Below are 26,800 nucleotides of genomic sequence, written 5' to 3' on the forward strand. Positions count from 1 at the left end.
CCTTCCCAGCTGTCCCCAGCCCAGATAAGCCAGTCTCCAGCTGACCTGCAGATGTGTGATCTAAACAAATGCTTGCTGTTATAGGTCACTGAGATTTTATGGTTGTTTACTATGTAGCAACAGTGAACTTATACAGTATATGAAAGGGAAGCATGACTTGGTTGAAATAAATAATGAACTCCATGATCCTCTTTTGTAGAGGGGGTTAGCATATCATAGTTGGCTAATGAAAAAAATTCATCAGAGATTTAGGAGGTGGGAGGAAAGAAGAGGCCATTTTTCCTGAGAAATCGTCAGTTTCCTCAGACAGCTATTTCATGCAACTTTTTACAAACTCTCATGTTACAAATATGATGGCTTCACAAATATCTCTGTGAACTCACAATTTTTGTTCCACTTTGGGTGGCTAGATTCATGAAGTACTTCCCCATGAACTCCTGGTTTTCCCACATCAGGCTAAGGTAGATAGTGACTGTTTTTCCAGTTCTCCAGCTGTTGCCTTCCAGACCTTCCTTCCCACTATGTCTCCCCACACCTGTGTAATCCCTATTTTCTACATGAAACTCCTCATTCTTGTATTATCTATATTGCCTCTGTTTTCCTAACTGAAGCCTAACACTGAAGTAAATGGAAATAAACCGTTTGGCAATAATCAGAGCTTTCCAATCAGAACAAATTTTAATATCTTTACCAACTAAATTATTTTCAGATGTAAAAAATTTATATAAGAAGCAGAGTTTCCAGGATCCATCCCCAGAAATGCATACAAACTATATGGCAATTAGCATTTGTGCTTTAAAAACATTTTTTTTCATCTTTACTTATTTTTGAGAGAGATACAGAGACAGCGTGAGCAGGGGAGGGGCAGAGAGACAGGAAGACACAGAATCTGAAGCAGCCCCAAACTCTGAGCTGTCAAGTCAGAATCCGACATGGGGCTCGAACTCATGGACCGCGAACTCACAGACCACAAGACATGACCTGAGCCAAAGTTGGATGCTTAACCAACTGAGCCACCCAGGCGCGCCTAGTGTTTGTGCCTTCTTAAGTTATTTTGTTAACATAGTAACAGAGTTTCTACCTTTGTTATTAATTCCAACCAGTAAGTCCAAGTTTTCTTGAAGGGATTTATAATACTTAAGATTTTTTGGAGGAAGGAAGTTGAAAATAATATTTTTTTTCTGTCTCATAAGGAAACATTTTTTATACTTGTTTTACATTATGCTCTGCTATTCTAGCCAGGATTTCTTTTTATGCTTCCTAGTAGGCTTTGCTTTTGTTTGTTTGTTTGTTTGTTTGTTTGGCTAGTTTGTTTTGGTTTTGGTTTTTGGTGGAGGGTTGTTTGTTAGCTTTTGTTTTTAACATGGCAGGAACTAGGAGGCAAATGGTCAAAGTGGTTGGCTCTCAACATTCATTCCCGGCCAACAACTGGTGTCAGTCAATCATGGTAATCCCATTTCCCTTACCAGGGACTAGCTTAGGAGCAGTGTGTGACACAATTCTGCCTGAGAAGATGTATACTGAGGGTTTCAAGAGATGGTTTTCCTACTCTTGAAACTGAGACTCTGGAGAGAAAGACCTCCTTTTATCTCCAAATGTTGCCATGTCTGATGTGAGTACTAGAATGGCTATAGCTCTCTTGCTGTGACTCTGAAGATGAAAACAACACCAAAGATGGGAAAGCAGAGCAGTGGAAAGAACTGGTCCTTAATGATATTGTTGAGTCCCTGGATTATTGAACCCTGCCTGACGTCTGACTTTCTTCTTCTGTGAGATAAGACATTTGCCTATCATTTAAACTGGTTTGAACGGGGCTCTGAATTTTTCGTACCCAAAAACATGCAAATTCAGAATAGCCCAAATATAGGTTAGGAAGAACTAGAGTTAGTCCATCAATAATGTGTTCTTAGAAAATAAAGTAGAAAGTTTTCTCAAGGGAAAGACAGAATTTACATTTAAGTTAATGAAAGCTAGAGATTAATATTAAAACACGAAACTAAAAACTCAATCATTGGAGACCTCAGGATTCTCCCAGAGTAATGGCAGTCATCTAAATTCATAGCTCCCTACAAATCTTTCTATAAAGCAAAAGACCAAGAGAACAATTTGCTTATAACCTTTGTCCATAGCATAACTAGAATACAATGAATATTACGAGGTTTATTTGATATGTTATTAGGGAAATGAACAGGAGACCAACAGAATTTGTCCTAGATCCCTTACTAGGCAATGAATTTGGTGGCGGCTATGCAGATGGGAGGGAAATGCAATGAGGTTGTAGAGGTAAGCAAAACATAAATAGCACCAACTAGGATTAAACATTCCTAGAAAACAAGTTCCCCATGCTGAGTGGAAATACTGAGAAATATTGATACTATGTCTATATTCTTCCTTTAAAGTGTAATCAGTTTATTTCCCTGTTTACAAGACCTTTACAAAAAAGATGAATCTTCTTTGCTTCATGACATAGGAGGCTTTCCTGGTCTGGCCTCAGCCTAACTTGCCAGCTCCGCTGAACTCTCCATGGACTGTAACACAGGAATTTGGGATCTGACAGACCTGGGATCAATTCTCATTAGCTGGGTGTCCTTGAACAAGCTTACTATAGGTCACTCAGTCTCAATTTCCTCATCTGTGAAATAAGGATAGTAATACCTACCTGTCACGAGGGTTGTATCTAAGTTAAATAATATTAGACATATAGACTTCTTAGCACAGCAGCTGGCACGGTATGAATGCTTATGTGTCGATTCTGATTACTTCCAAACCTGTCAAGTCCTCCTATACTTCTCTGCCTTAGGATGTGCTGTGTCCTCAGTCTAGAGTACTCATACCTTCCTTCTCTGCCCTTCTTTGTTCAGCAAATTGCCTCTCCTCTGTCAAAATCCAAAACTGTTTTCACTTAGCCACAGATTTCACTTCAGCCACACTTAGCTGCTGACGTAGTCATGGACACTGTTTCCCCTACATGTCTACTGGCACTTAGCAGGACTCAGTAAATACATGTTAAATGAATGAACTAACAGAGCATTAAAAGACTGACAAGAATGGAAAGAATGATTTATGACAAATTAATTGAAAAATGTGAAATTTAGAGAGTTTTAAAAGGTTGCTAACATTCACTCACATGATCTTAGGTGCTATGCTACAAATGCAGGAACGCATTTCTTTTTATTGTGTTCCCTGCCATATCTCTTAATTTTTTTATATTTCCTCTTATAGTTCAAAATTTTCCTAATGCACAACCTGAAATTGATATCATCATGAAGACCGATAGAACAAAGGAGAGGTGGAAGAGTGTAATTTTACCAGATGATGTTAACACGAATGAGTCATGGGAAGAAGAAGTGGAAGACCTGGTCACCTGGACCAACACTCTTGATATAAATGTTTTAGATGATTCAGCCTGAAGCTCCAGGATTTAAAAAATGAACAGCCTCAACCACAGATCAATTTCATGAAGCAACTTTGGAACATGGATTCCATTTTTTTTTCAAGTTGGACTCATGCTCTCACTTCAAGTACAAATTAGAAATATAACTACAAATCAGTAAATATGTTGCTTTGAATTTTTTGAGCTCTACTTCATTGTTTGAACCTAAGTTAACCAAATTAGGGATGTTCATTGTGGCATTTCAATCAATGGTATTATGCCCTCAATTGTTAGGCTTCTGGATGCAAGTTTTTGCAGGCAAGGTATGAATCAGGAAGAGGCTGGGTTAGGAGGAGAGCACTCAGGAGCTTCAGAAGCGGGATATTAACCAAATAGAGGGATCTTTACAGTTGTCCACATCTGCCTGGTTTAGTGTCTTGTTTCCTCCATATTCAAAGTATGAGATGTCATCCATCCACCAATGTTCCTCTTATGTTTTCTCCCAGAAAACATGCTTTGTTTCCTCTTTGACCTTAATCAATCATCCCCTCATATTCTCATATCTTTTTTTTTCTCCTTATCTTTTTGCTGCATTGCCTCAACCTGCAAATGTGCTCAGATCTCTCCTGTTTTTTTGTTTACCTTTGACCCTGTGTTTCTACTTCCCTTGACACTATTTTATTCAGGGATACCTGACTGGCTCAATTGGTGGAGCATGTAACTCTTGACCCTGGGGCTGTCAGTTTGAGCCTCACACTGGGTGTAGAGACTAAAAATAAAATCTTTAAAAAGAAAACAAAAGCAAACATTGTATTATTCATATTTTCTCAGGTTTATTGATTATAGTCTATCATTTGCCATCTTTATTGCTTTGGTTCACTTCACATTTGCATCCCACTGCACAATAAAATCTACTTCTGCTACATTACTTGATGAAAATTCACTAGGATCACCAAAGACTCCCATATTTCTAAAATTCAATAGCTACTGTATCTTACTGGACCTCTAGGCTATATTCTATATTATTGATCACTTCTGTCTCTCTCTTTTTTTAATGTTTATTGCCTCACCTTTGAAGAGGCTTGTTTTGAGGCCCATCCACCTACACACGCATCTCTTCCCATAAACACCATAACTCAGTATACATATAAATGTATATATCTATATCTACATATAGATATAGACAGGTAGATAGATAGATAGATAGATAGATGCCGGACCTTGGGTCTAGTTGTTAATAGGTCTCTCCTTCATTTCTAAAGAAACTGATTTTACTTCCTGTGAAAAAATTAAAATGCTGTTATATATACTCTAGTGCCTGGGCACATCCCTGGCTAGCTAGATGTTTGCAAGTCTGCCTGTGATGGTTCAGACTATAAGACCCCAAGTGATTGTAGTGCCTACCACTTTTATTATCCTCCCCAACAGGAACCACAAAATTCTAGCAGCTATCCCAGATTTTCCGCTCCTTTTGTCAACGCCAAAGTACACCCAAGCCAATTTAATGATTCCCACCCAACTTGATAACAATTAGAGTTATTTTTACACCCAATGAAAAATGCCATTGTAGATGGACCATCCTATACCTCAGTGAAATTATAGAATGTAGTTGAAAGATGCATTCTGCTGATGGTCACAATGATGGAGGCAGGGCCTCTGACTCTTCTCTGGTGGTTTTCTAGGAGGACAAACATGTAGATTGTCAACAGGTATACGGTAATCACCAAGAAATTAAACTCAAAAGAACCATGGTAGTCAACCAAAAATATTTCCCTGATATCAGCTGTCATATATTGTATTTTATACTTTCTATTTAATCTCTTTCTTTCAGGACAAAGAAGTTACACTTGCTTGTTGCTTTCTTTTCCTGCTACCAGAAAACGTGGGGGTAAAAGTGGGTGATAGGGAAAGGAAGGGTAGGGAACACATCTTTGGAACAGAGACATTAGTTAGTAGAACAGGATAGTTTTTTTTTTAAGTTTATTTATTTATTTTGAGAGAGAAAGTGCAAGTATGCATGAGCAGGGGAAGTGGCACAGAGAGAGAGAATCCCACGCAGGCCCCACGCCATCAGTGCAGAGCCCAACACAGGGCTCGATCCCATGAACTGTGAGATCATGATCTGTGCCAAAACCAAGGGTCAGATGCTCAACTGACTGAGCCACCCAGGCACCCCCAGGATAGTATATTTAATTACCTTCACTATATCTCTGGCCATTCTTTCTGACTCTTCAGTAGGAATCTCCCTTCCATCTCTGGCCCTTGGTAAAAGGTTCCTTTGGGTTCCAGCCCAATGCTCTCCTCTATGCATTTTTCTTGGAAAATGTTGCCACCGTCAAGAGTTTTACCTCCCACACACATTGTCATTCTCTGAACTTTTTTCTTCCTGCTTAAAAGACATCTTCACTTCAACGTCCCCCATGCATCAGAACCTCAACATGCCCAATTTAAACTCATTTCTCCCCCTCCACCAGACCTCCTTCTGCCTCTTGTGTTTCTTTTTCAGTTAATGGAACAATCAAAAGATAAAAACTTGGGGATCATTACAGACTTCTTTCACTATGGCAGATTGATCACCAGGACTTGGAATATTATCTTTTAGATGTCTCAGATCCATTTTCTCATCCCTGTTCTTACCATCACTTTATATTATGAATCCCTTTAAAAAAAATTTTTTTTAAGTTTATTTATTTTTGAGAGAGAGACAGAGCATGAGCAGGGGAGGGGCAGAGAGAGAGGGAGATACAGAATCCAAAGCAGGCTCCAGGCTCCGAGTTGTAAGCACAGAGCCCAACGCGGGGCTCAAACTCACCAACCGTGAGATCATCACCCGAGCCGAAGTCGGACACTCAACCAACTGAGCCACCCAGGTGCCCCGAACTCAAAATACTTCTAATTTCCTTCTAGATTCTTCTTTGACCGTATGTTATTTACTTTGTTTTTAAATTGTTACTTACTTTAAAAGAAGATACCTTTCTACCATTGATTTCTACTGTAATTCATGTGGAAAGAGAATATGCTGTGTATGATTTAAATTTTTTTAAACTCATCGATACTTGTTTAACGGTTCATAGTATACTCTCTCTAAGCACATATTCCATATACATTTGAAAAACATGTATATTCTGCTACTGTTGAATGGATTGTTCTATAAATGTCCATTAGTTGGTTGATTGCGTTGTTCAAGTTTTCTCTACCTTCACTGATTTTCTGTCTGCTTGTTCTATCAGTAATTGAGACAGATGTGTTGACGTCTCTGAAACTGTGGGTTAGCCTATTTCTCCCATCAGTTCTACCACATTTTGTTTCATGTTTTTTGAATCTATTTTGTTAGGTTTGAAAACATATAAGATTATTTTGTCTTCTTGATGAATGGGTCCATTTATCATGAAATTACCTTCTTTGCTTTGAAATCTACTTTGTCTGATAATCATATAGCCAGTCCAGTTTTTCTTTTAATTAATATTAACATGGTATGTCTTTTTCTATTCTTTTTTTTAATCTGTTACAGTTTTACCTATCTCTAGAGTTTTCCAAAAAATTAAATAAGATGTATTATTTAGAACATAGAACATAGTGAATATTTAGTGTCTGTTAGTTACTGTGACTATTGACTATTTCTCTTTATTCAAGGCAGCGAGAACATTTCCTAACATATCAGACTGTGCTCATTGCCCAGCTATAGTTATATTGATATCTTCTATTTTGGGATGTAAATAGAAAAAATATACTGAAAGTACATGAAAGGCAAAATAGAAGTATTTTCTTTAAAAAAAAAAAACAAAAAACATGACTGGGGCACCTGGGTGGCTCAGTCGGTTAAGCGTCCGACTTCGGCTCAGGTCATGATCTCGCAGTTTGTGAGTTCGGGCCCCGCGTCAAGCTCTGTGCTGACAGCTTGCTCAGAGCCTGGAGCCTGCTTCAGATTCTGTCTCCCTTTCTCTCTGCCCCTCACCCGCTCACACTCTGTCTCTCTGTCAAAAATAAGCATTAAAAAAATTTTTTTTAACAATGCTTGAACCTGTTATATGTATACTAGCCATGTGACCTTGGGCAAGTTCCTGCATCTTGGTTTCTTAATCAGTCAAGGATGAATAATAATGGCACCAAGTTTTCTATAGTTGTTGAGAAGACCTAATACATCAGTACATTAATATTTGTAAAGTGCTCAGGACGGTACCTAATCCATAATAAGTGCCATGTATGTGTTTGATAAAATAAAAAAACACATCTTACTTTACATTACTTTACTTTCTAATGGTGTATGAAAGAAATTCATATTCAGAAAGCCTAATAAATCTGCAGTTTTATGAAATACCCCAGGTAGTTTTGATGGAAATTATCAGTGGGTGACACTTTGGGATACAACATAATTCTAAGATTTATTTCAAATATGGTTAACATGGCACAAGAGGTGCCATTGGGTAATGAGGAGAGTGTCCCTTTATAATGAAGCCGCATGACTGAGTGCATAGCCTAATTTGGAGAGAGAAATCAAGTCTAAATTTGAGGTCCTATGCGAACATGAATCCCAACCTCATTGTGATAAGCCCAGATGCATACAGAGAAGAGAGGGTAAAAGGAGCAGGAAATTCTATTTTTTGAAAGTTTCCTATAATGTTTGGGCTTATGTCCTTAGAACCTTAGAGTTAGGTTTTTAAATTTGCTTTATTGTTTAGACTCCTCTTCCCCTCCAGATGGCGCCAGTTGGCTGCTATTTTCTGTGCAGTAGTCAAGGTACCTAGAAATGTCAGGCACTGTCTTGTTAGGCTTTTAAAGATTTGCATGGCACATGAACATTTTATAAGAACAGGAATATTTTGCTGTCTCTTCCCAAGAAGATGGTTACTCAGTGCTCAGCAAGGCTTACTAAGAGGAGAATAACCCAGAGCTTACAAATCATGCACATTTGATAAAATCATAGAACCAACCTCCTGGAGAAATCAGTCAGTCCTCACCACTGCCTTCAGGCAGGACCACACAGACACCACCCTCTTGTAGATGAGAATGAGTACAAAGAGAGAACAGAAAAGCTCAGGTTTTTGTTTAATGACTTCCAGACATCAGTGCATCCACTGAGAGCTGCTTTGCCTCCTACCTGAGGGAGGGAGGAAGTTCTCTAGAGGCTGGCAGAAAGCCAGAAGGCTGCAGGGCCTGTCCTCCCTCTAGACAGCCCTTTGCCTTCTGGCTTCTCACCTACAGGCCATGGTTGTCCCTAAAGAGTAAATGCCAAGCATTATTGGGTGAGGTGGGGGAACCATAGGAGACCCTATCCTGTGTATCTCTGTTTGTCAACAAAGGGTATAAGGAAGCCCAGAATTTGATTATCTTTTTGTTTTGTTTTGTTTTTGGAGTCCCAGAATTCAATTTAAGCCACTATCTCCAGAGGCTGAGATCTAAGTCTTTTCCAAATATTCAATCCCAGGAAGAATAGTCAATATTCACCTTCCAAGAGGGAGTTCTTTTTGGCTAATCTGATTCCCAGATGCAAAAGCATAAACCCACTTGACTTGAGGTTTTCATCATAAAAGATGGCGAACAGCTGGCTTTCATTTTCTCAACAGTATCCCTTAATAGATCTGAAAGCTAATTTTAAGTATTCCATACTCTCCTACTATTTGTACTAACCAAGCCCAGCCTTTTTTGCTTTATGTCATGATTTAAATGTCCAAACCCTCTTTCTGACTCTTCACCTCACTTTTAAGTTCTAGAGACCAGACTAGAATTCAGATGAAAAGTGATCACTCTAATGACCAAGGATAATTATATTTGCAAGTTGAATTCTGTTTCAACAATACAGTTGTGATATCCAATCTGATCTCCTGAGGCTTTTTATGTGTCTCAACAACTCGCTCATGTTAACGATGCTCTACTGATAGAGACAAGTGTTTTCTCTAGAGAAAAAGTCATAGATACCAGATGTGTCCACAAGCTGCTATCCATTTGAAGTCAAACTACATAATTAAGATACTGTTCTGGTTAAGTGTATATATAATAACTAATTTATCATAAGTCTTAAACCTCAGTCTATGTCACCAATAAAGGCTATTAATAAGCTATTACTTTGACGTTCAAAAATGTTCAGATTATAACTCTGAGTTCTCATATTGTGTGACCACTAGAAGTACACTTTTTTCCACATTCAGCTATGAATAACAGAAAACCTATGGAGGATTAAAGAAATAGAGATTTATTTTTCCTCACAGAACAAGGAGCCCTGAATGGGAAGTTACTGGCATTGGTCCAGGTAGTTATGCAATGATGCTATCAAAGACCAAGCTTTTTGTGTATTTCCACTCTGACATTTTTATTAGAGTATTGACTTTTGCCCTCAGACCTTTTGCTTCATGATTACAATATAGCTGCTAAAGCTCCAGACTTCACCCCTGTGTTTCACCTCTGTGTGGAAGAAGGAGAGAAAAGGAAAAAGGAGTGATACTGGCTGCTAGTCCTCTGTTCCAGAGCAAATGGTTACCTCAGAGAGATTCAATGTCTTCAGTTCTAGAAACCAAAACTGCTAGCAAATGTAAAGTCAGTTCTGCTAATAATAGAATTTATCCTTACATTCATTGTTTTCATTCATTGCTGGTTCAGTTGGTAGTTTTCAGTATCTTTTGCCACATTTTAAAATGCATTTAATAATTGATAGGGGAGAGAATAGATATATATAATTATATAAATACATACATATACATATATCAATTTGTATTTTATATTTTTATACTTGCAAAAATGTCCAGCTCACTTTGAAGCAGTGGGGGCTCCTGGGTGGCCCAGTCAGTTGGGCATCCGGCTTTGGCTCAGGTCACGATCTCGCCATTCTGGAGTCCAGGCCCTGCATCTGGCTCTTGGCTGACAGCTCAAAGCCTGGAGCCTGTTTCAGATTCTGTGTCTCCTTTGCTCTCTCTGTCCCTCCCCCACTCATGCTCTGTCTCTTTTTCTCAAAAATAAATAAACATTAAAAAAATTAAAAAAAAAGAAATCTGATTTGTACAAAGAGAGAACCAGAAAATCTCAAGAATTCTTTTTTACCTTTAATTATGTTAATTTTGCCAAAAAAGTTAAAAGAGAACCTTTTATTTTTAAGAATTTTTTTTACATTCATTTATTTTTGAGAGACAGAAACAGCGTGAGCAGGGGAGGGGCAGAGAGAGAGAGAGAGAGAGAGAGAGAGAGGGAGACACAGAATCAGAAGTAGGCTCCAGGCTCCGAGCTGTCAGCACAGAGCCCGATGCGGGGCTTGAACCCACGAACCGTGAGATCATGACCTGAGCTGAAGTCAGACGCTCAACTGACTGAGCCACCCAGATGCCCCAAAAGAGAACCTTTCCAAAGAATATGTAAAGAATGTTCAGACTCTTAAGATAGCTACGTGGAAATGAATGTTTACCTTACAAAGAAGCAAAACCCTGGAACATGCTATCTTGTTTTGGTCAGAGCATCTAAAAGATACCCTCTCACTTTGCCAAAAATAGTAAACACACGATTCCTACTAAGGTGAAAGATTTGGAAATGGGGGAAAAAAGTCTGAATTTCACCAAACAGCTTGGGAAATTCAGATCCAAATAGATAACAATCTTCCAAATTCACTTTGTCTTCTAATTTAAAAAGAATTGTGTGAACCTTAAGAAAAATATGAATCTCTGCACTTTAAAACATCAGCTGATGATTTTACCAAAATCTGTTAGTTCAGTTTGTTCTAAAGTCAAGTCATACATACAATCTTTCTATGGACTAGGGTTATCTATTTCTGCCTACAAATGGTATCCCTATTGTGTGTATCCTAACATCTACAAGATTGTGGTAGTTAATTTGTTGCTCACAAAAGGAAGGGATCAAATAATGTATCGGTTAGCTTTTGCTGTGTAGCAAACTACCTAAAAACTCTGGGTCTCAAACCAACAGCTATTTATTTAGTTCACAATTCTTCATATCAGCAATTGGTGTGGGGCTTAGTTTCTCAGTTCTGGTAGCAGTGGGTATAGCCACCTGTATCTGTAGTCAGTATCCAGCTTAGTTGAGATGTATCTGATCTAGAGAGCCCCAACTATGACAGCTTGTTTTTGTTCATTTGGGTCTTTGATCTTTTAGCTTATTTACATGGTAGCTGGACAGGGTTCCAGTGAGTGTGTGAAAGTGTTCAAGGTCTCTTGAGGCTTGGGTTTGCAATTGGCACACCATTACTTCTGCTGATTCCTGTCAGCCAAAACAGGTCAAAAGTTCAGCCCAGATTTGAGCGGAGAGAAAATTGATTCCATCTCTTAATGGGAAGGGCTGAAAAGCCATATAACAGAGGGTAGGAATACAGGGTGGGGTGAAATATTATGGTCATTTTCGCAATATATCACAGAAAGGTAGATGAATAAATACAAACCTCTCTAATATTACTGCAAAAAAGAAGTCTCCATTTGTTTATTCATATGCCAGGCATTGTGACTGATAATAGGGATAGTGTAGGAGCTACTCTAATAATTATACTCTGCTACGTAAAGTAGGCCTGTGCTAGATAAGTGGAAGCAACTTGCCCCAAGTTTTTATGCCAGAAGCATGTTCTTTGTTTATTTGGTAAGAGGTAAGCACTTCCATGTTAATACAAGGAGATTAATTTTTGAAAAATCAATCAGAATAACCAGGTCACGAGAGTTACCTTACCCTTATGTTCCATAAAGACTTGGATTTTGTCTAGTTTCTTCATTGTTTTATCGCCTGTGCCTTGAACAGTGTCTGACATACAATAGACATTCAATAAATATTGAAATGTTGATTTAAAACCCCTTGGTAATTTAGCTATGTGGTCAGAAGGCCAAGAAGAAGGCAGGTAACAATGGAGCTTTTGTCATGGGGACATGGTGCACATGTCCATTCTTTTTGTTACCTATTTAACCATTTCTATTGTTATTTAATAAGAAGTGTAGCAGAGTGGATGTTGCCCAGCTGGTACAGTGAACACCATTCCCAGCTGTGGTTGGAAGTGGGGGGGAGGGCGGGAGGGGGGAACTGAGCTGAGAGTAGAGTGTTGGCTTCATCCGTTTTTTGGAATTTGAATCCATGTGTTTGCAAATGAAAGAGAATATGGCAGCCATAGCAGAGAGCAATCAGAAGAGCAGACTGAAGGCTATCCTTCAGAGACTAAAAGTGTAGATCTTTCTTTTCCCACTGCTGACCAATGGCAGTGACTTTGGAGTGGGAGGAAGAGAAACTTGCATATAGTTGACTGGGAACCAGGAGAGAAGAGTGGGAGCATTGACTCATTCTTTTGTTTATTCGTTCATTCACATATTTGTGTATTTTGGTGGTTAGTTTTATGTGTCAACTTGACTAGGTCACAGGGTGCCCAGATATTTGGTCAGACATTCTGGGTGTTTCTGTGAGAGTACTTTTGTTTTTGTTTTTTGGGGTTTTTTTTTGTTTTTTTTTTTTACATTTTTAATATTTATTTTTGAGAGACAGAGAACAAGTTGGGGAGGGGCAGAGAGAGAATGAGACACAGAGTCTGAAGCAGGCTCCAGGCTCTGAGCTGTCAGGACAGAGCCTGATGCAGGCCTCGAACTCACAAACTATGAGATCATGACCTGAGCTGAAGTCGGACACTTACCGACTGAGCCACCCAGGTGCCCCTCTGTGAGAGTACTTTTGGATCAGACTAATAGGTTTTTATATTTTTTAGTTTTTTGAGATTAATCTTTAAATTGGTAGACCAAATAAAGCAAATTTCCCCCCATGTGGGTGGGCCATATCCTATTAGTTGAAGGCCTAAATAAATTTAAAACACTGATTCTCCCCTCAGAAACACTATTATTCCTGCTTTTGGACTTTAATTGAAATATCAGTTGTTCCTGGGTTTTGAGCCTGCTGGCCTTCAAACTGGAACTACACCATCAGCTCTCCTGGGTCTCCAGCTTGCTGACTCATCCTGCAGATCTTAGACGAGCCAGCCCCCTTAATCACATGAACCATTTCTGTGTAATAAACTTCTTTCTGTGTATACACATTCTATTGGTTCTGTTTCTTTATAGAACCCTAATTCGTGGGGCGCCTGGGTGGTGCAGTTGGTTAAGCGTCCGACTTCAGCCAGGTCACGATCTCGCGGTCCGTGAGTTCGAGCCCCGCGTCAGTCTCTGGGCTGATAGCTCAGAGCCTGGAGCCTGTTTCCGATTCTGTGTCTCCCTCTCTCTCTCTGCCCCTCCCCCGTTCATGCTCTGTCTCTCTCTGTCCCAAAAATAAATAAACGTTGAAAAAAAAAATTAAAAAAAAAAAAAAGAACCCTAATTCGTGTACATATTCATTTAGCAAATATTTATTGAGTTAATTTCTGGAGATAGTGATAAATCCTGCCCTCATGAGCTTATATTTTATTTTATTTTTTAACGTTAACTTATTACTGAGAGAGAGAGAGCAGGGGAGGAGCAGAAAGAGGGAGACAGAAGATCTGAAGCAGGCTCCGTGCTGTCAGCACAGAGCCCAATGCAGGGCTCAAACTCATGAACCATGAGATCGTGACCCAAGTCAAAATCAAGAGTTGGTGCTTAACAGACTGAGATACCCAGGTGCCTCATGAGCTTATATTTTAAAAGATAGTGTAAATGAATAAATGGGAATGGCATGATGGGTGAAGTTCAAGCTGGACTGGATGTTGCAGGGGCCCAAGCCTTGGGGTCTCAGGAGAGGTTTCCTGGAGGAAGTAGCATTTAATCTGAGCCCTGCAGGATAAGTAGAGTTAGCCAGGCAATCAGATTTATGCAAGAGTGAGTGGACGGAGGGAAAAGTATGTCCAGTGACCTGCACGAAACAGGTGACAGGACACAACTCCTGAGAAAACCTTGAAATAGTTCACTATAACTGTATAGAGTTGATGGTCAAGAGTTGAGAAAAAGGAGGCAAGAGGCAGGGACTCGAGTGAGAAGAGATACTGAGCTGACAAGGGCAAAGCAGAAAGAAGGCAAAGAAGTGGACTTGACAGTTATATAGGAGGTGGGATTGACAAGACTGGGTCATGAATAGGATTTGAGGAGAAGCATGGGGACTCTGGTGGCCCTGGGGATGGTGGGGCCACTTATTGAGACAAGGGATTAAGAATGTGGATGGGATAAAATGGAATGTTGCCAGTAACCCCCACAGACTCTCTGCCTTTTTTTTTTTTTTTTTTTTTTTTTTCCCTTCCAGGGTCAAACTTAATACCCATTTTATTCTGATTTCGAATGGTTACAGCTGGGTTCTGGAGTGAGCAGGCCTCAGTTCAAACCTGAGTTCCACCACCTGCAGGCTATGAGATGTGACCTCAGGCAAATCACATAACCTCTCCGAGCCTCAGCTCCCCGATCAGCAAGTGGAGAAAATAATAGCGCATATTTACAGGGTTGTTGTTGGGGTTAAACAGTAACATGTATATAAAGGGCTTTGCACAGTGTTGAGTTCAGTAAAGGCTAACTATAATTATGGTGTCCAAAAATGATAGAAAGAGAAAGCAAGAGAATTAGACCCAAAGTCTGTTTAAAAAAAAAAAACAAAAAAACTCGGGAGGAGTCAGAACTAGGCAGAGAGCTCAGGGAAGTGGGGAAAATGCAGCATGTGAGGAATTGTAGTGGTCTCAGGCTCCAAGACTTCTGTCTTAATCTCTGCTGGGACACTTCATCCCCAGGAGACGCTGACCATGAGATGTACCTGCTCCCCACCCCAGAAAAACAGTCTGAGCTGCTTCTCCCTGTTTCTTAGGACTTCTTGGTAACCATGTTCCAGCTGTTTCCCAAATTCCTAGCACATAGATGCTAATGTTCTGAAACGTATATATTCAAAAACATATTCCTTCAACAAGAAAAAGCAAAACTCCCTTCCTTAAAGGGTCCCGTAAAGGTAGCACTGCACTTGGGTGCCCGGCTCTGAAGCCCAACCTCCTGCACTCACGTCTCACCCCCACCAAACCTCTCTGCCCTGGTTTCCTAATCTGTGAGGTGAAGATAAGAGTAGTAACCAGCGCCGAGGGCGTTTGTGAGGATTAAATGAATTAATATTTTAAAAGCGAATGGACTGATTGCTGATCCAAGTAAACCTTCAGTAAGTGTTAGCCATTGTTATAGGGTTAGAGGAGAAGCTGGGCAGCCAGGCCAGGGCGACCTCGGGCCCGTGGGCCCTGGACTGAAGCAGTGTCCAAACATGGTGGGTAACTAGAGAGGGCCAGTCGTCCTGGGCCCCCCGTGCTGGGGTGGGGGGAAGACAACAATAGCAAAATTTATCCGTTATTGGGCATTATTTCACGTAAGTTCACAATTCATGGTGTGGACGTTTTTCTCATTGTACGGATGGTGTAACTGAGGCTCAGAAGTTAAGGAACTCTGTTGAGATTAGAACCCAAGATCCCATAAAGGTCTTAACATTTCATTCTGCTGGGAAAAAGCTACAAGTAGATCAGATTTAAGTTGAAATGTAGTTTGGGAGCCCACGAATGTCTAGAATCTACAAATGGTGGCGCCTGGAAAACTTGAGCATGAAAGCCAGAAGACCAAAATTCTGGCGTCCTAGGTGGCATCACAGGGAGGCTTTTTTGTATGCAAGGCAGCCCCGTCTCCAGGCCCCTGCAGTGCCCCAGCCTGGCCTGAGTCAGGCCTGGAAGATCACATCTGCAGGTCCCCTTCCCTTCTCGCCCAGCTGATTTGGCAGGCTGCCAGCCTAACAGCCAGGGCATTTGCAGAGGCCTGATTTTAATAAATTTCTATTTCCTGTAGAAAACCGGTTTTCTCAGTGGCTTTGTAACCCAACCATTCTTGGTCACATCAGGACTAAACCTGGCAGCCCGCTTGGCAGCCTGTGTGCAAATTGTATACAATGGCAGATTGTGTGGCCTTTATTGCAACCCAAAGCAACTTAAGGAAAAGGGAGGGGAAAGACAAGAAAGAAAAGAAATAAATCCAAACCTCATATATAATTACATAACACAGTGGATTCCCAATTCTCCTTAATGAAAATACAGAATTAATGAGTCAGTCTCTCTCCCTCTCCTGCTTTCTCTCTCTCTCTCTCTCTCTCTCTCACACACACACACACACACACACAAACACAACTATAGAATAGACGAATGCATTCTTTGTTGAAGTCTCTTTTCCCTGTTCTCCTCTTCTTTACCAATACATCTCACATTCGAGAAGTGGAGGAGTGAAAATCAAGGCCTGAGGGAAAGTAGCATGTTTAAAGGATCTTAGAGACAGGAAGAGAAACAAGAGTGAGAGAGGGGACAATTGAGAGGATGGAAACACTAAACAAGTAGCAAATATCAGCCTGTTAAAATTATCATATTGAGGAAGAATATGAGATTAGAAATTACATGAATCGAGTAATCAGAGTATCCTGATTCATTCCTGTGTTCTCAAAGCGTTACGTGGTGAATTCCCAGCTTCATCAAACAGCTTCTGCCCTTGTCTACACTTGTCTTGTGTCACAAATACATGGATCTCAGAGAGCCTTAATAGAGTCCTTTAGCCCTCAGTGCTAGACCAACCAGCCCTTCTTCTTTCCCATCTATTGAAAGCTGACTCAACCCATGTTCTACTGTCATGGTCTTCTTCTGAGTTAACTAGACAAACTAGTAAGTGTTTACAGATATTAACACGCATTGTTCCAGTGGTAAGAAAATGTGTAGTTGTCATATTAGTAATTCTAAGCACCTGGGCAGGTCTGTTGGGGAGATGTTTTCTGGGTGAGTGGTCCTCATGGGTCCAATCAGTCACGTTGCAGGAAGACCCATAATTCATTTGTAGTAGAATTGGTCTCATGGACATATATCATTGCCAAGTGCAAGGGAAGAGGTCCACTGGCAGTCAGGGCATGCCTCAAATGTGATGCAGGGCTTATGTCAATGGCCTGAATAAATCAGAATGTACTGATTGAAGTGATGTGGGGTCCCAATGAAGATAGACTTTGGAGTAACTTAACATGGATCCCAGTAAGAAGATAGCTAAGTGAGCAAATGAAAAGACACAGTAAATTAAACCAAAAGTAGGTTTGGATACGTGGTAGAGTCAAAAACTAGTTAGGTGGGAGATGGAATATGGCTCAGGAGTGGAATAGAACTTTTAACTCAACTGAATAATTTCTCATTGAAGACCATTATGTCCTTGGCATTGTGTTGGATTCAAAACTATAGGAAGAGATGCTTACCACCAATACTTTAGTCTCGTTTCTGGTTGGGGTGGGTGTTGCAGATCACAGTGCATATACATGAAGCAATAGAAATGGTTTGTTTATTTTTAAGAGAGAGAGAGAGAGAGAGAGAGATTGCACACCCATGCACAGGCGGTGTAAGGACAGAGAGAGAAAGAGGGAGAATCTTAAGCAGGCTTTGCCCTCAGCGCAGAGCCCGACATGGAGCTCTCTATCACGACCCTGAGATTGTGACCCTGAGGGGAAATCAAGAGTCAGACGCTTAACCTACTAAGCCACCCAGGCACCCCAGAAATGGGTTCTTAACTGAGGCAGGGAGAGGAAAAGGAAACATAAGAATCACCTAAGAAACTTTTCCAAACATATCCTAGATTTCATGAGTCAGAATCCCTGAAACAGGGGGAGGTGGAAATGGCGTTGCTTGCTTTGAAAAGCTTCCCAGGAGAGCCAGGTATATACCCTGGTTACCAGCCATTGAATTAGACCAGTATTTCCCAGCCTTCCCTGGCATTAACAATCACCTGAGGAGCTTGTTAAATGGTATGTTTCCTGGCCACGCCCACCATCAGAGTTGCTGATTTAGCAGGGCCAGCGTAGGGCAGAGAAATATATTTTTCACACTTGCTCCAAGTGATTCGTATAAATAGGTCTGGGGAGTAGTTTGGAGAATAGTAAGTTAGAGAATACTTATTTATTCAAGAAATATTCATTGAGCAACTTCTATCATGCTGCATGCTGACAAAACGCAGGGATTAGATCCTTCTGGCCTGCCGAAGCCCGCGGAGAACACAAAGGCACGCACGGTAGGTGCAGTCAAGGGCTGAGTGAGATTTGCTGACAAGAAATGGTGGAGGTTTTAACGGGTCCTGCAGTAACGGAAGAGTTGTTGAAAAGGGTGGGACCGAGCAGGGAAGGATTTGACTCTGTGGAAGGGAAGGAAGGGGAGGTCGTATGGGCAGGAGGCAGGGATAAGCTTAGCGTGTTCTGAAGCGCCAGCGTGAGCTGGCGTGAAGTCCGAATGGACGCCTCTCTGTGCAGCGGTAGCGCTGCACAGTGGTAAAAGCAGGAGCTGTAGGGCCATACGCCCTGTGTTGGACTTCCCGCTCCGCCATCGGCTGCTGTGTAACCGGGATGCATTTTTTAAGCTCCATGCGCCTCAGTTCTGTTATCGCCGACATGAAAATCCTGATAGGCTTTCTAGGTGCTGTGAGATCTGAGTAAGTATACTACCTGGCATTTCACACAAGTATTCAATCAATATTTGTGCTGTCATCCTATTTTACAGTGCTTTTTACTTACAGAGTGCTTTCACAAGCACTAATTCATTTGATCCCCACAACAATTTTGAGAGGTATGTGTTATTATTAAGAAAACTGAAGCGGTCAAGGAATCCAAACGAGCTAATTAGCCTTAACTCGAACCCAAGTCTCTTCACAACACGTAATCTATTCTTTCTCTTATGGCAAAATAAGGGAATCAGATTACAGAGGAGTCCTTGAGGACCAATTTAAGAAAGGCTTAATTCTGAGCATATATGGGAGCGTTTAAGCAGAGGATGGACATGTTGGAAATAGTGTAATGGAAACTAGAATGTTCTCGTGGAGATGGAAAATGGACACCAGTGAGGGCTGGAAGAGAGAGAGCACTAACTACTGTATTTTGTGGGTAAACAGAACCTTAGCTGAGTAAGGTTGGTGTGTGAAGGAGGAACAGAGGTACCAAAACTGAAAAGAAAAGGAAATGCGCCCTAACAAGCAGTGACAATTGGCATAGAAAGTACTTGCAAGGGGACAGTCCAACATTCAAATTTGTAGCCACTGTTTTCACTTCTAATTGCTAGGAAAAAAAGCTGGGAGCATTGCATTCTGTTTCTCTTGTTCATTCCGCATGCTTGAGCATGCTTTCTACGACTTTGCACAGAACATTGTATTTGCCAAGAGCTGCAGTCGTTATTATTTACTGTTTCTCACATCAAGGGTCCAAGGTCTCAGCACTTAACTCTAGAAAGTGGTATTGGAATGCCCTACGGACCTGACTATGAGGAAAGCTTTTCAGCATCCTAAACATAAATATCTTCCAAGTAAAAGCATTGATTGGGAAGCCTGGATGGATAAAGTTAACTGCTGCAATCTTAAAGACGTCTGGTTCACATCCTGGGTAAAAAGAGGGAAAAGCTTTATGGAGGCCATTAATGTCAATATTAAATGACATGAAACAACGTTATGCTAACCTCTTCCCCAAATCCCATCTATTCCATTATCTACTGCTCCTTAGTGTGGTTCTTTGTCCAAGAAGGTCCCCTATCATACAGCCAGGTGGGAGTCATAGGCTGCCTGCTTCTTTGTCAAGTAATGGATTTGATTTCTGAAAAGATTAAACTGATTGCTGAAGGTCACATAGCTAGTAAATGGCAGAGCCAATGTGCAAACAAGTCTTCATATCTGTCTTCATTGCTCCTTTAGGCTTTCTGAGAAATGTGGCATTTAAAAATAATTTTTAAAAAAATGTTTAATGTTTATTTATTTCTGAGAGAGACAGAGCATGAGTGGGGGAGGGGCAGAGAGAGGGAGACAGAATCTGAGGCAGGCACCAGACTCTGGGCTATCAGCACAGAGCCCGACTCAGGGTTTGAACTCATGAACCCTGAAATTGTGACCTGAGCCGAGGTCAGATGCTTAACCGACTGAGCCACCCAGGTGCCTCTAAAAAACATTTTTTTTTTTATATAAAATAGCACAGTAGTACGTAAATAAGCAAAGTCACCTTCCTACTCCCCTCAGAGATAATCACCGCTCCAGTCTGATAACATCCTGCTGCGTACCTGCTAGTGCATATAAGCATGTGTACATGTAAATCTGTATCATGTCTTCTTTGAGAAAGTAAGCAGGGTCATTCAATTCATACAATTCTGTAACCTACTTTTTTCCCCCTGAAAATACCTCCCAGGCAGCTTTAACATATGGGTCTTCTTTGTTTGCGTTCAAAGGTGTCTTCCAAGGTACCAAAACCTATTTAATTAATTCCCTATTGATGGCCATTAAGGTTGTTTTGATTTATTTTATTAAAAAATATTTTGGGGAGAGCATGAGCAAGGGAAGGGCAGAGGGAGAGGGAGAGACAATCTTAAGTAGGCTCCACACCCAGCACAGAGCCCCATGTGGGCTCGATCTCTCAACTGTGAGATCATGACCTGGGCTGAAATCAAGAGTTTGATGCTCAACTGACTGAGCCACCCAGGTGCCCCTAAAAAAATACTTAAGCTATTTTTGGCCATGTATCTTTGTGAAGTAATACTGTTATAGGGAAATTCCTAGCAATTGAGTTGCTGGAGCAAAAGGAATATGTATTTTTTATTTTCATTGGTATTTCCAAGTACCAAATAGGCATTTGGAAATGATTGTCTCAATTTATTCCTCCCACTCTGCAAACAGAATATGATGCTATTGCTCCATATCCTCACCACCACTAAATATTATTAGTCTTTTCGGTTTTCCCAGGGTGATTCTTTCATCCATTCATTCCTCCAATCAAGACATATGTGCTGAGTGCCTACTCTGTGCTAGATTCCATTCTAGTTCCTGGAGGTATCTCAGTGTAAGACATGTGGTCTCTGTCCACACAAAAATTAACTCTGTTTTAGAGGTAAAGGAGGTAGCACATGTAATAACAAACGTATGCAATGTATAGAACAGGTCAGGTGATATTAAGTGTAGAGAAAAACACAGCTGGGTAAGGGTGATAGAGCATGCAGGAGAGAGGGTTAGAATTTAGTAGAGTGTGCACTGAGAAGGCTTCTCTTATCAGAGGTGTCTAAGCAGAAACCCGAATGAAATGCTTGGTAACAAGCCAAGCATTTGTCTAAGGAAGGAGCCTCCCTGGCTCAGAGCAGAGCAAATGCTACCAAAGGGGTAGGAACCTACTTGGTATGTTTGAGAACAGAGCAGGCCCATATGGCTGGTGCAGAGCAGAAGATGAGGAGTGGCCGGAGATAATGGGGGACCAGTCATGTAAAAGCCCCGTAAACTCTTTGGTTTTAACTCTGAAAGAAATGAAAACCTTTGGAGCATTTTGAGCCTATGTGGGGATGTTTTAAAGAATCCCCCTGCCCCAGCTGCTGGGTGGTGAATAGACTATTGAGGCAAAAGGGGAAGCTGGGAGATGAGTCTGGGAGACCAGCACAGAACTCTAAGGGAAGCATGGGGTTGCATAGAGCAAGATGGGTAACAGGGAAGGAGAGGCCAACTGACAGGTAACTTTGAATATAGGGTTTCCAGGATTTGCTGATGGTTTGGATGTAGGGTGTGGGAAAACTAGGGAAGTCAAGTCATGCCCACAAGTTTTTCAGCCTGCACAACTAAAAACATAGAACTGCCATTCACTGAACTAGGGGTGATTGTGAGAGGAGCAGGTCTGGATTTGGGGGAGAATTTGTGAGATTAGTTTTGGTCATGGTATGTTTGTGAAGAGACAAGACAGTCTGCCAGATGACCACAGAGGTTCTCTCTGGGTTGCCAGGAGATGAGCTGACCAGGAGGGTCAGGGTTCCCAGTGCTAGTGCAACACCCCTTTTCTCAATGAGGCAAGAAACAATAAAAGGAAAAGAAAGTGTTAACTGGCCATCTAGAAGAGTGGGAAAGTAACTGGAGTGAGAGATGGGGTAGGAGGATTGCTTTCTTACCTTATTTTCATTAGTAGTGAAGTTTAGCTTTGTGTGTGTGTGATGAGTACACATTAGCACTGGCCTACACGACCCTCTGGGTTCCATCTACCTCTAATGATCTACTTCTAAGAATAAAGCATCTTTGAGTCAAACTTTTTATAATATTTCTGCTTTCATTTAATGAAAGTATAAGTCAATTATTTCAACATCTTAAACTATATTGTCAACTCTTTACTAAGAAAATTTTACTGCATTTTGCCTTTATTTATTTATTTATTTAGTATAATTTATTGTCAAATTGGCTTCCATACAACACCCAGTGCTCATCCCAACAGGTGCCTTCCTCAATGCCCATCACCCACTTTTCCCTCTCCCCCACCCCCCATCAACCCTCAGTTTGTTCTCTGTATTTAAGAGTCTCTTATGGTTTGCCTCCCTCCCTCTCTGTTAGTAACTATTTTTCCCGTTCCCTCCCACCATGGTCTTCTGTTAAGTTTCTCAAGATCCCCATGTGAGTGAAAATATATGGTATCTGTCTTTCTCTGACTTATTTCACTCAGCATAATATCCTCCAGTTCCATCCACATTGCTGCAAATGGCAAGATTTCCTTCTTCCTCATTGCCAAGTAGTGTTCCATTGTATATATAAACCACATCTTCTTTATCCATTCATCAGTTGATGGACATTTAGGCTCTTTCCATAATTTGGCTATTGTTGAAAGCACTGCTCTAAACATCGGGGTACATGTGCCCCTATGCATCAGCACTCCTGTATCCCTTGGGTAGATTCCTAGCAGTGCTATTGCTGGGTCATAGGGTAGATCTATTTTTAGTTTTTTGAGGAACCTCCATGCTGTTTTCCAGAGCAGCTGCACCACTCTGAGAGCTGTGAATGTTTGCCTTCCCACCAACAGTCCAAGAGGATTCCCGTTTCTCTACATCCTCTCCAGCATCTATAGTCTCCTGATTTGTTCATTTTAGCCACTCTGACCAGTGTGAGGTGGTATCTCAGTGTGGCTTTGATTTGTATTTCCCTGATGATGAGTGACGTTGAGCATTGTTTAATGTGTCTGTTAGCCATCTGGATGCCTTCTTTGGAAAAGTGTCTATTCATGTCTTCTGCCCATTTCTTCACCAGATTATTTGTTTTTTGGGTGTTGAGTTTGATGACTTCTTTATAGATTTTGGATACTAGCCCTTTATCCGATATATCATTTTCAAATATGTTTTCCCATTCTGTCAGTTGTCTTTTAGTTTTGTCGATTGTTTCCTGTGCAGTGCAGAAGCTTTTTATCTTGATGAGGTCACAATAGTTCATATTTGCTTTTAATTCCCTTGCTTTAAGAGATGTGTCGAGGTGGCTACGTCTGAGGTCAAAGAGCTTGTTGCCTGCTTTCTCCTCTAGGGTTTTGATGGTTTCCTGTCTCACATTCAGGTCTTTCATCCATTTTGAGTTTATTTTTGTGTGTGGTGTATGCATTTTGCCCTTAGCACAGCCTCTGGTCAAGGCTAAGAAGCACTGTGGACAGGGCAGCGGTGACAAGGGAACAGGTTCTCTAATGGCATCCTATAGAAGTGAGAGAAGGCACCTACAGTAGCCAGCCACTGTAGCCCTTGGTGGTTTGTATTGAGCCTCACTGCAGGGACAATTATGTATTAAACAAAGTGAGTCATTCACAGTTCTCATTTATTGAGCACTTTCTGTGTATCAGGCACCAGAAAAGATTATGACCTAGTTCCTGCACTTACTCGGCTCACACTTCAATAGAGGAAAAAGATTCATGAACATAACAACAATAAAATGAGGAATATGCAACTAAGGATATTATAGGAACACAGGGAATAAAAACCTAACTGATGTTGATAGAGTTTGGAAAACTTCCAATGGGAAGCAGAATAGCCAAGACTTAAAGGTTATAGGAGGTTGTCAGGTTAAATGGGGAGAAACTCTATTCTAGGTAGAGGAGACCACTTGGACAGAGGTGAAAAAACCACATGAGTGCATGGGAAATTAACTACAGGTGCCACTGTGTTGCTGGAGTTCAAAGCCAAGAATGGTAAGCAATGAGGCTAAAGACCCAAACAGCAGCCACCAGTGATGAAGGGCCTCTTATACCAGGTCCAGGAGCTTAGACTTCAACTGGCTTGGGAAGCCAGTGAAGGATTTGGATATGACATGGATAGGTCAGCATTTCTTGACAGTTATTGACCTTAACATTATTTAAAGGGAACACGCTGGAGTGCCTGGGTGGCTCAGTCAGTTAAGCATCTGACTCTTGATTTCAGCTCAGGTCATGACCTCACAGTTGTGAGATCAAGCCTGTTGTTGGGCTTCACACTGGACATGGAGCCTGCTTGGAACTTGCTTAAGGTTCTCTCTCTCCCTCTGCCCCTCCCGCGCTGGCTTGCTGTCTCTCTCTTTCTTTCTCTCTCTCTCTCTCTCTCTCAAAAAAGAGAGAACCCACTAGTGCCCCACCTCTTCATATTATATATGAAAAGCAGAATAATACTGCCAATCAAGCAAAGAACTTAGAGCCTGACTCCTTTTCCTGTTTGCCATATGAATTTGGGCTAGTCAACTACTCTGAAGCATAATTCCCTCATCTGTAAAACTGAGATAATAATCTTCATACATTTTATGGAATTTTTGTGGGATCCAAATGAATAATAATGTACATGAAAGCCTTTTGTAAGCCACAGAAATACAATTCAAATGAAAGTTATTATATTTACTTAATACATAATACTCTATAATAGTAACTTTCATATAATCCCCTATATCCATGCTATGTGTATATACCTTGGTCTTTGTTATACCATGAGAGCCTAGAAGCATTTATCCATCTCTATGTACTCATAATATGTCTCATTTTTGTTTGTATTAAGCACCTGTATAGGTGCTTAAATGATGTTGATTGAATTGATGTTGGTGGTCACTTATCTTCCTTGTTGATAAATGTAAGTGCATTATGAAAAACACCTAGTGTATCAAAGGATGAATCTAAGAAGTAGCATATGCAACAGTTCTCGGATATTTTCAGGGGAAACAAGTCCTATGCATTTGTTTGTTTGGCTTTCTGTTTGGAAATAGTCCTCTCCCTCCCTATTTTCAAAAAACACATGAAGCATCTTGCACAACTGAGCAAAATGTTAAAGGACAATGAACATCGAAACAAAATTAATCCCATTAAAATGAACAAAGTGGGGAGCCTGGGTGGCTCAGTCAGTTGAGTGAACGGCTCTTGATTTCGGCTTAGGTCATGATTCCAGGGCTGTGGAATTGAGCTCCACCTCGGGTTTCTGCACTGAGCATGGAGCCTGCTTAATATTCCTTCTTCCCCTCCCTCTTTCTCCCCCTCCCTCTCTCTCCCTCTCTCTCCCCCCAGTCATGCATGCTCGCGCGCTCTCTCTCTCTCTCTCTCTCTCTCCAAAATTAAAAAAGCAAAATGAGCAAAGGAATTCAAAGAGCAGACAAATATTATCCAGCACCTGAAATGGGTTAGTTACGGCACTTAAGACAATTAGCGCTGAAAGCTTCAACGGGACTCTTTTCTTTATTTCTTCCTTAGCAGACAGTAGTTCTCAGGGGAAGAACATTGTTTCATTTTACATGCCAGCATCCCATAGTTTTGTTCTAAGCACTCATCATTCAATCTCTATCTTCCACGACTGTGTGGAAAGTGTTTTGGGGCACTTCCCATCACTTGCCCTGGAAGTGTCACCTCCTTTGGTATTGACTGGACTCTTTCTTTTTTCTTTTTTTTTTTTTTTTTAAATTTTTTTTTTCAACGTTTATTTATTTTTGGGACAGCGAGAGACAGAGCATGAACGGGGGAGGGGCAGAGAGAGAGGGAGACACAGAATCGGAAACAGGCTCCAGGCTCTGAGCCATCAGCCCAGAGCCCAACGCGGGGCTCGAACTCACGGACCGCGAGATCGTGACCTGGCTGAAGTCGGACGCTTAACCGACTGCGCCACCCAGGCGCCCCTTGACTGGACTCTTTCTTGAGGCAATTATGCCTTAAAATCATGGTACACTAATCGTTACAGCAGAATTCCTTCAGAAAAGCATATTACAGCCTCATTGAAACCACATTAGTTTATCATGATTTACAGTGAGGTCTAGGAAATGAATTATTGAGTAACTTCTTATTAACACAAAAGAAGTCTGTCACACTAAATTACATACTGTAGTTTAAGGCATCAATTACCAGTTTCAGAAGCAGAGTAGACAAAGATGCTCTTCAATCCAAATGCCCCCACTGCCCAAGAATGGTCATTGGCTTCCTGCAGAAAGATGTGCTTCCTAGTTAGGCTCTTCACAAATTATTTATACATGAATGGGACTTAACTACATAAAGTTGGTATAAGAGATAAACAATGTGTGTAGGGCTTGGTACATTTTATGGGAGGGAAACAATGAGGCTCCAGTCTGCTTAATATTTCCAAGTATCAAGTTCCTATTGACATGACTGAAAAACCCATGGAAAGGAAAAGATCAACAGCTACTGGGTACCTACTAGCTGTCCGCACAGTACATACATCTAATTCATTCTTCACAACTACTTGCTCAGCTACCCATTTTGAGAGATGAAGGAACTGAGGCTCAGAAGGAT

At 41.0% G+C, this 26,800-nt stretch overlaps 1 protein-coding gene across 2 annotated transcripts in view; it reads left to right on the forward strand.

Annotated features, from left to right (window-relative positions):
• The window catches only part of UBE2U (ubiquitin conjugating enzyme E2 U), a 58,641-nt gene extending 55,089 nt beyond the window's left edge, over positions 1-3,552 (forward strand). For both annotated transcript variants that reach the window (XM_045477677.1, XM_045477680.1), the window contains one exon: positions 3,223-3,552. In XM_045477677.1, coding sequence (XP_045333633.1) covers positions 3,223-3,410 — 188 coding nt within the window. In that variant the 3' untranslated portion in view covers positions 3,411-3,552. The remainder of the gene's footprint in view (positions 1-3,222) is intronic.
• The last annotated feature ends 23,248 nt before the right edge of the window (positions 3,553-26,800 follow it).

The sequence above is a fragment of the Leopardus geoffroyi genome, chromosome C1 (genome assembly GCF_018350155.1).
Source record: "Leopardus geoffroyi isolate Oge1 chromosome C1, O.geoffroyi_Oge1_pat1.0, whole genome shotgun sequence".
Lineage (NCBI taxonomy): Eukaryota > Metazoa > Chordata > Mammalia > Carnivora > Felidae > Leopardus > Leopardus geoffroyi.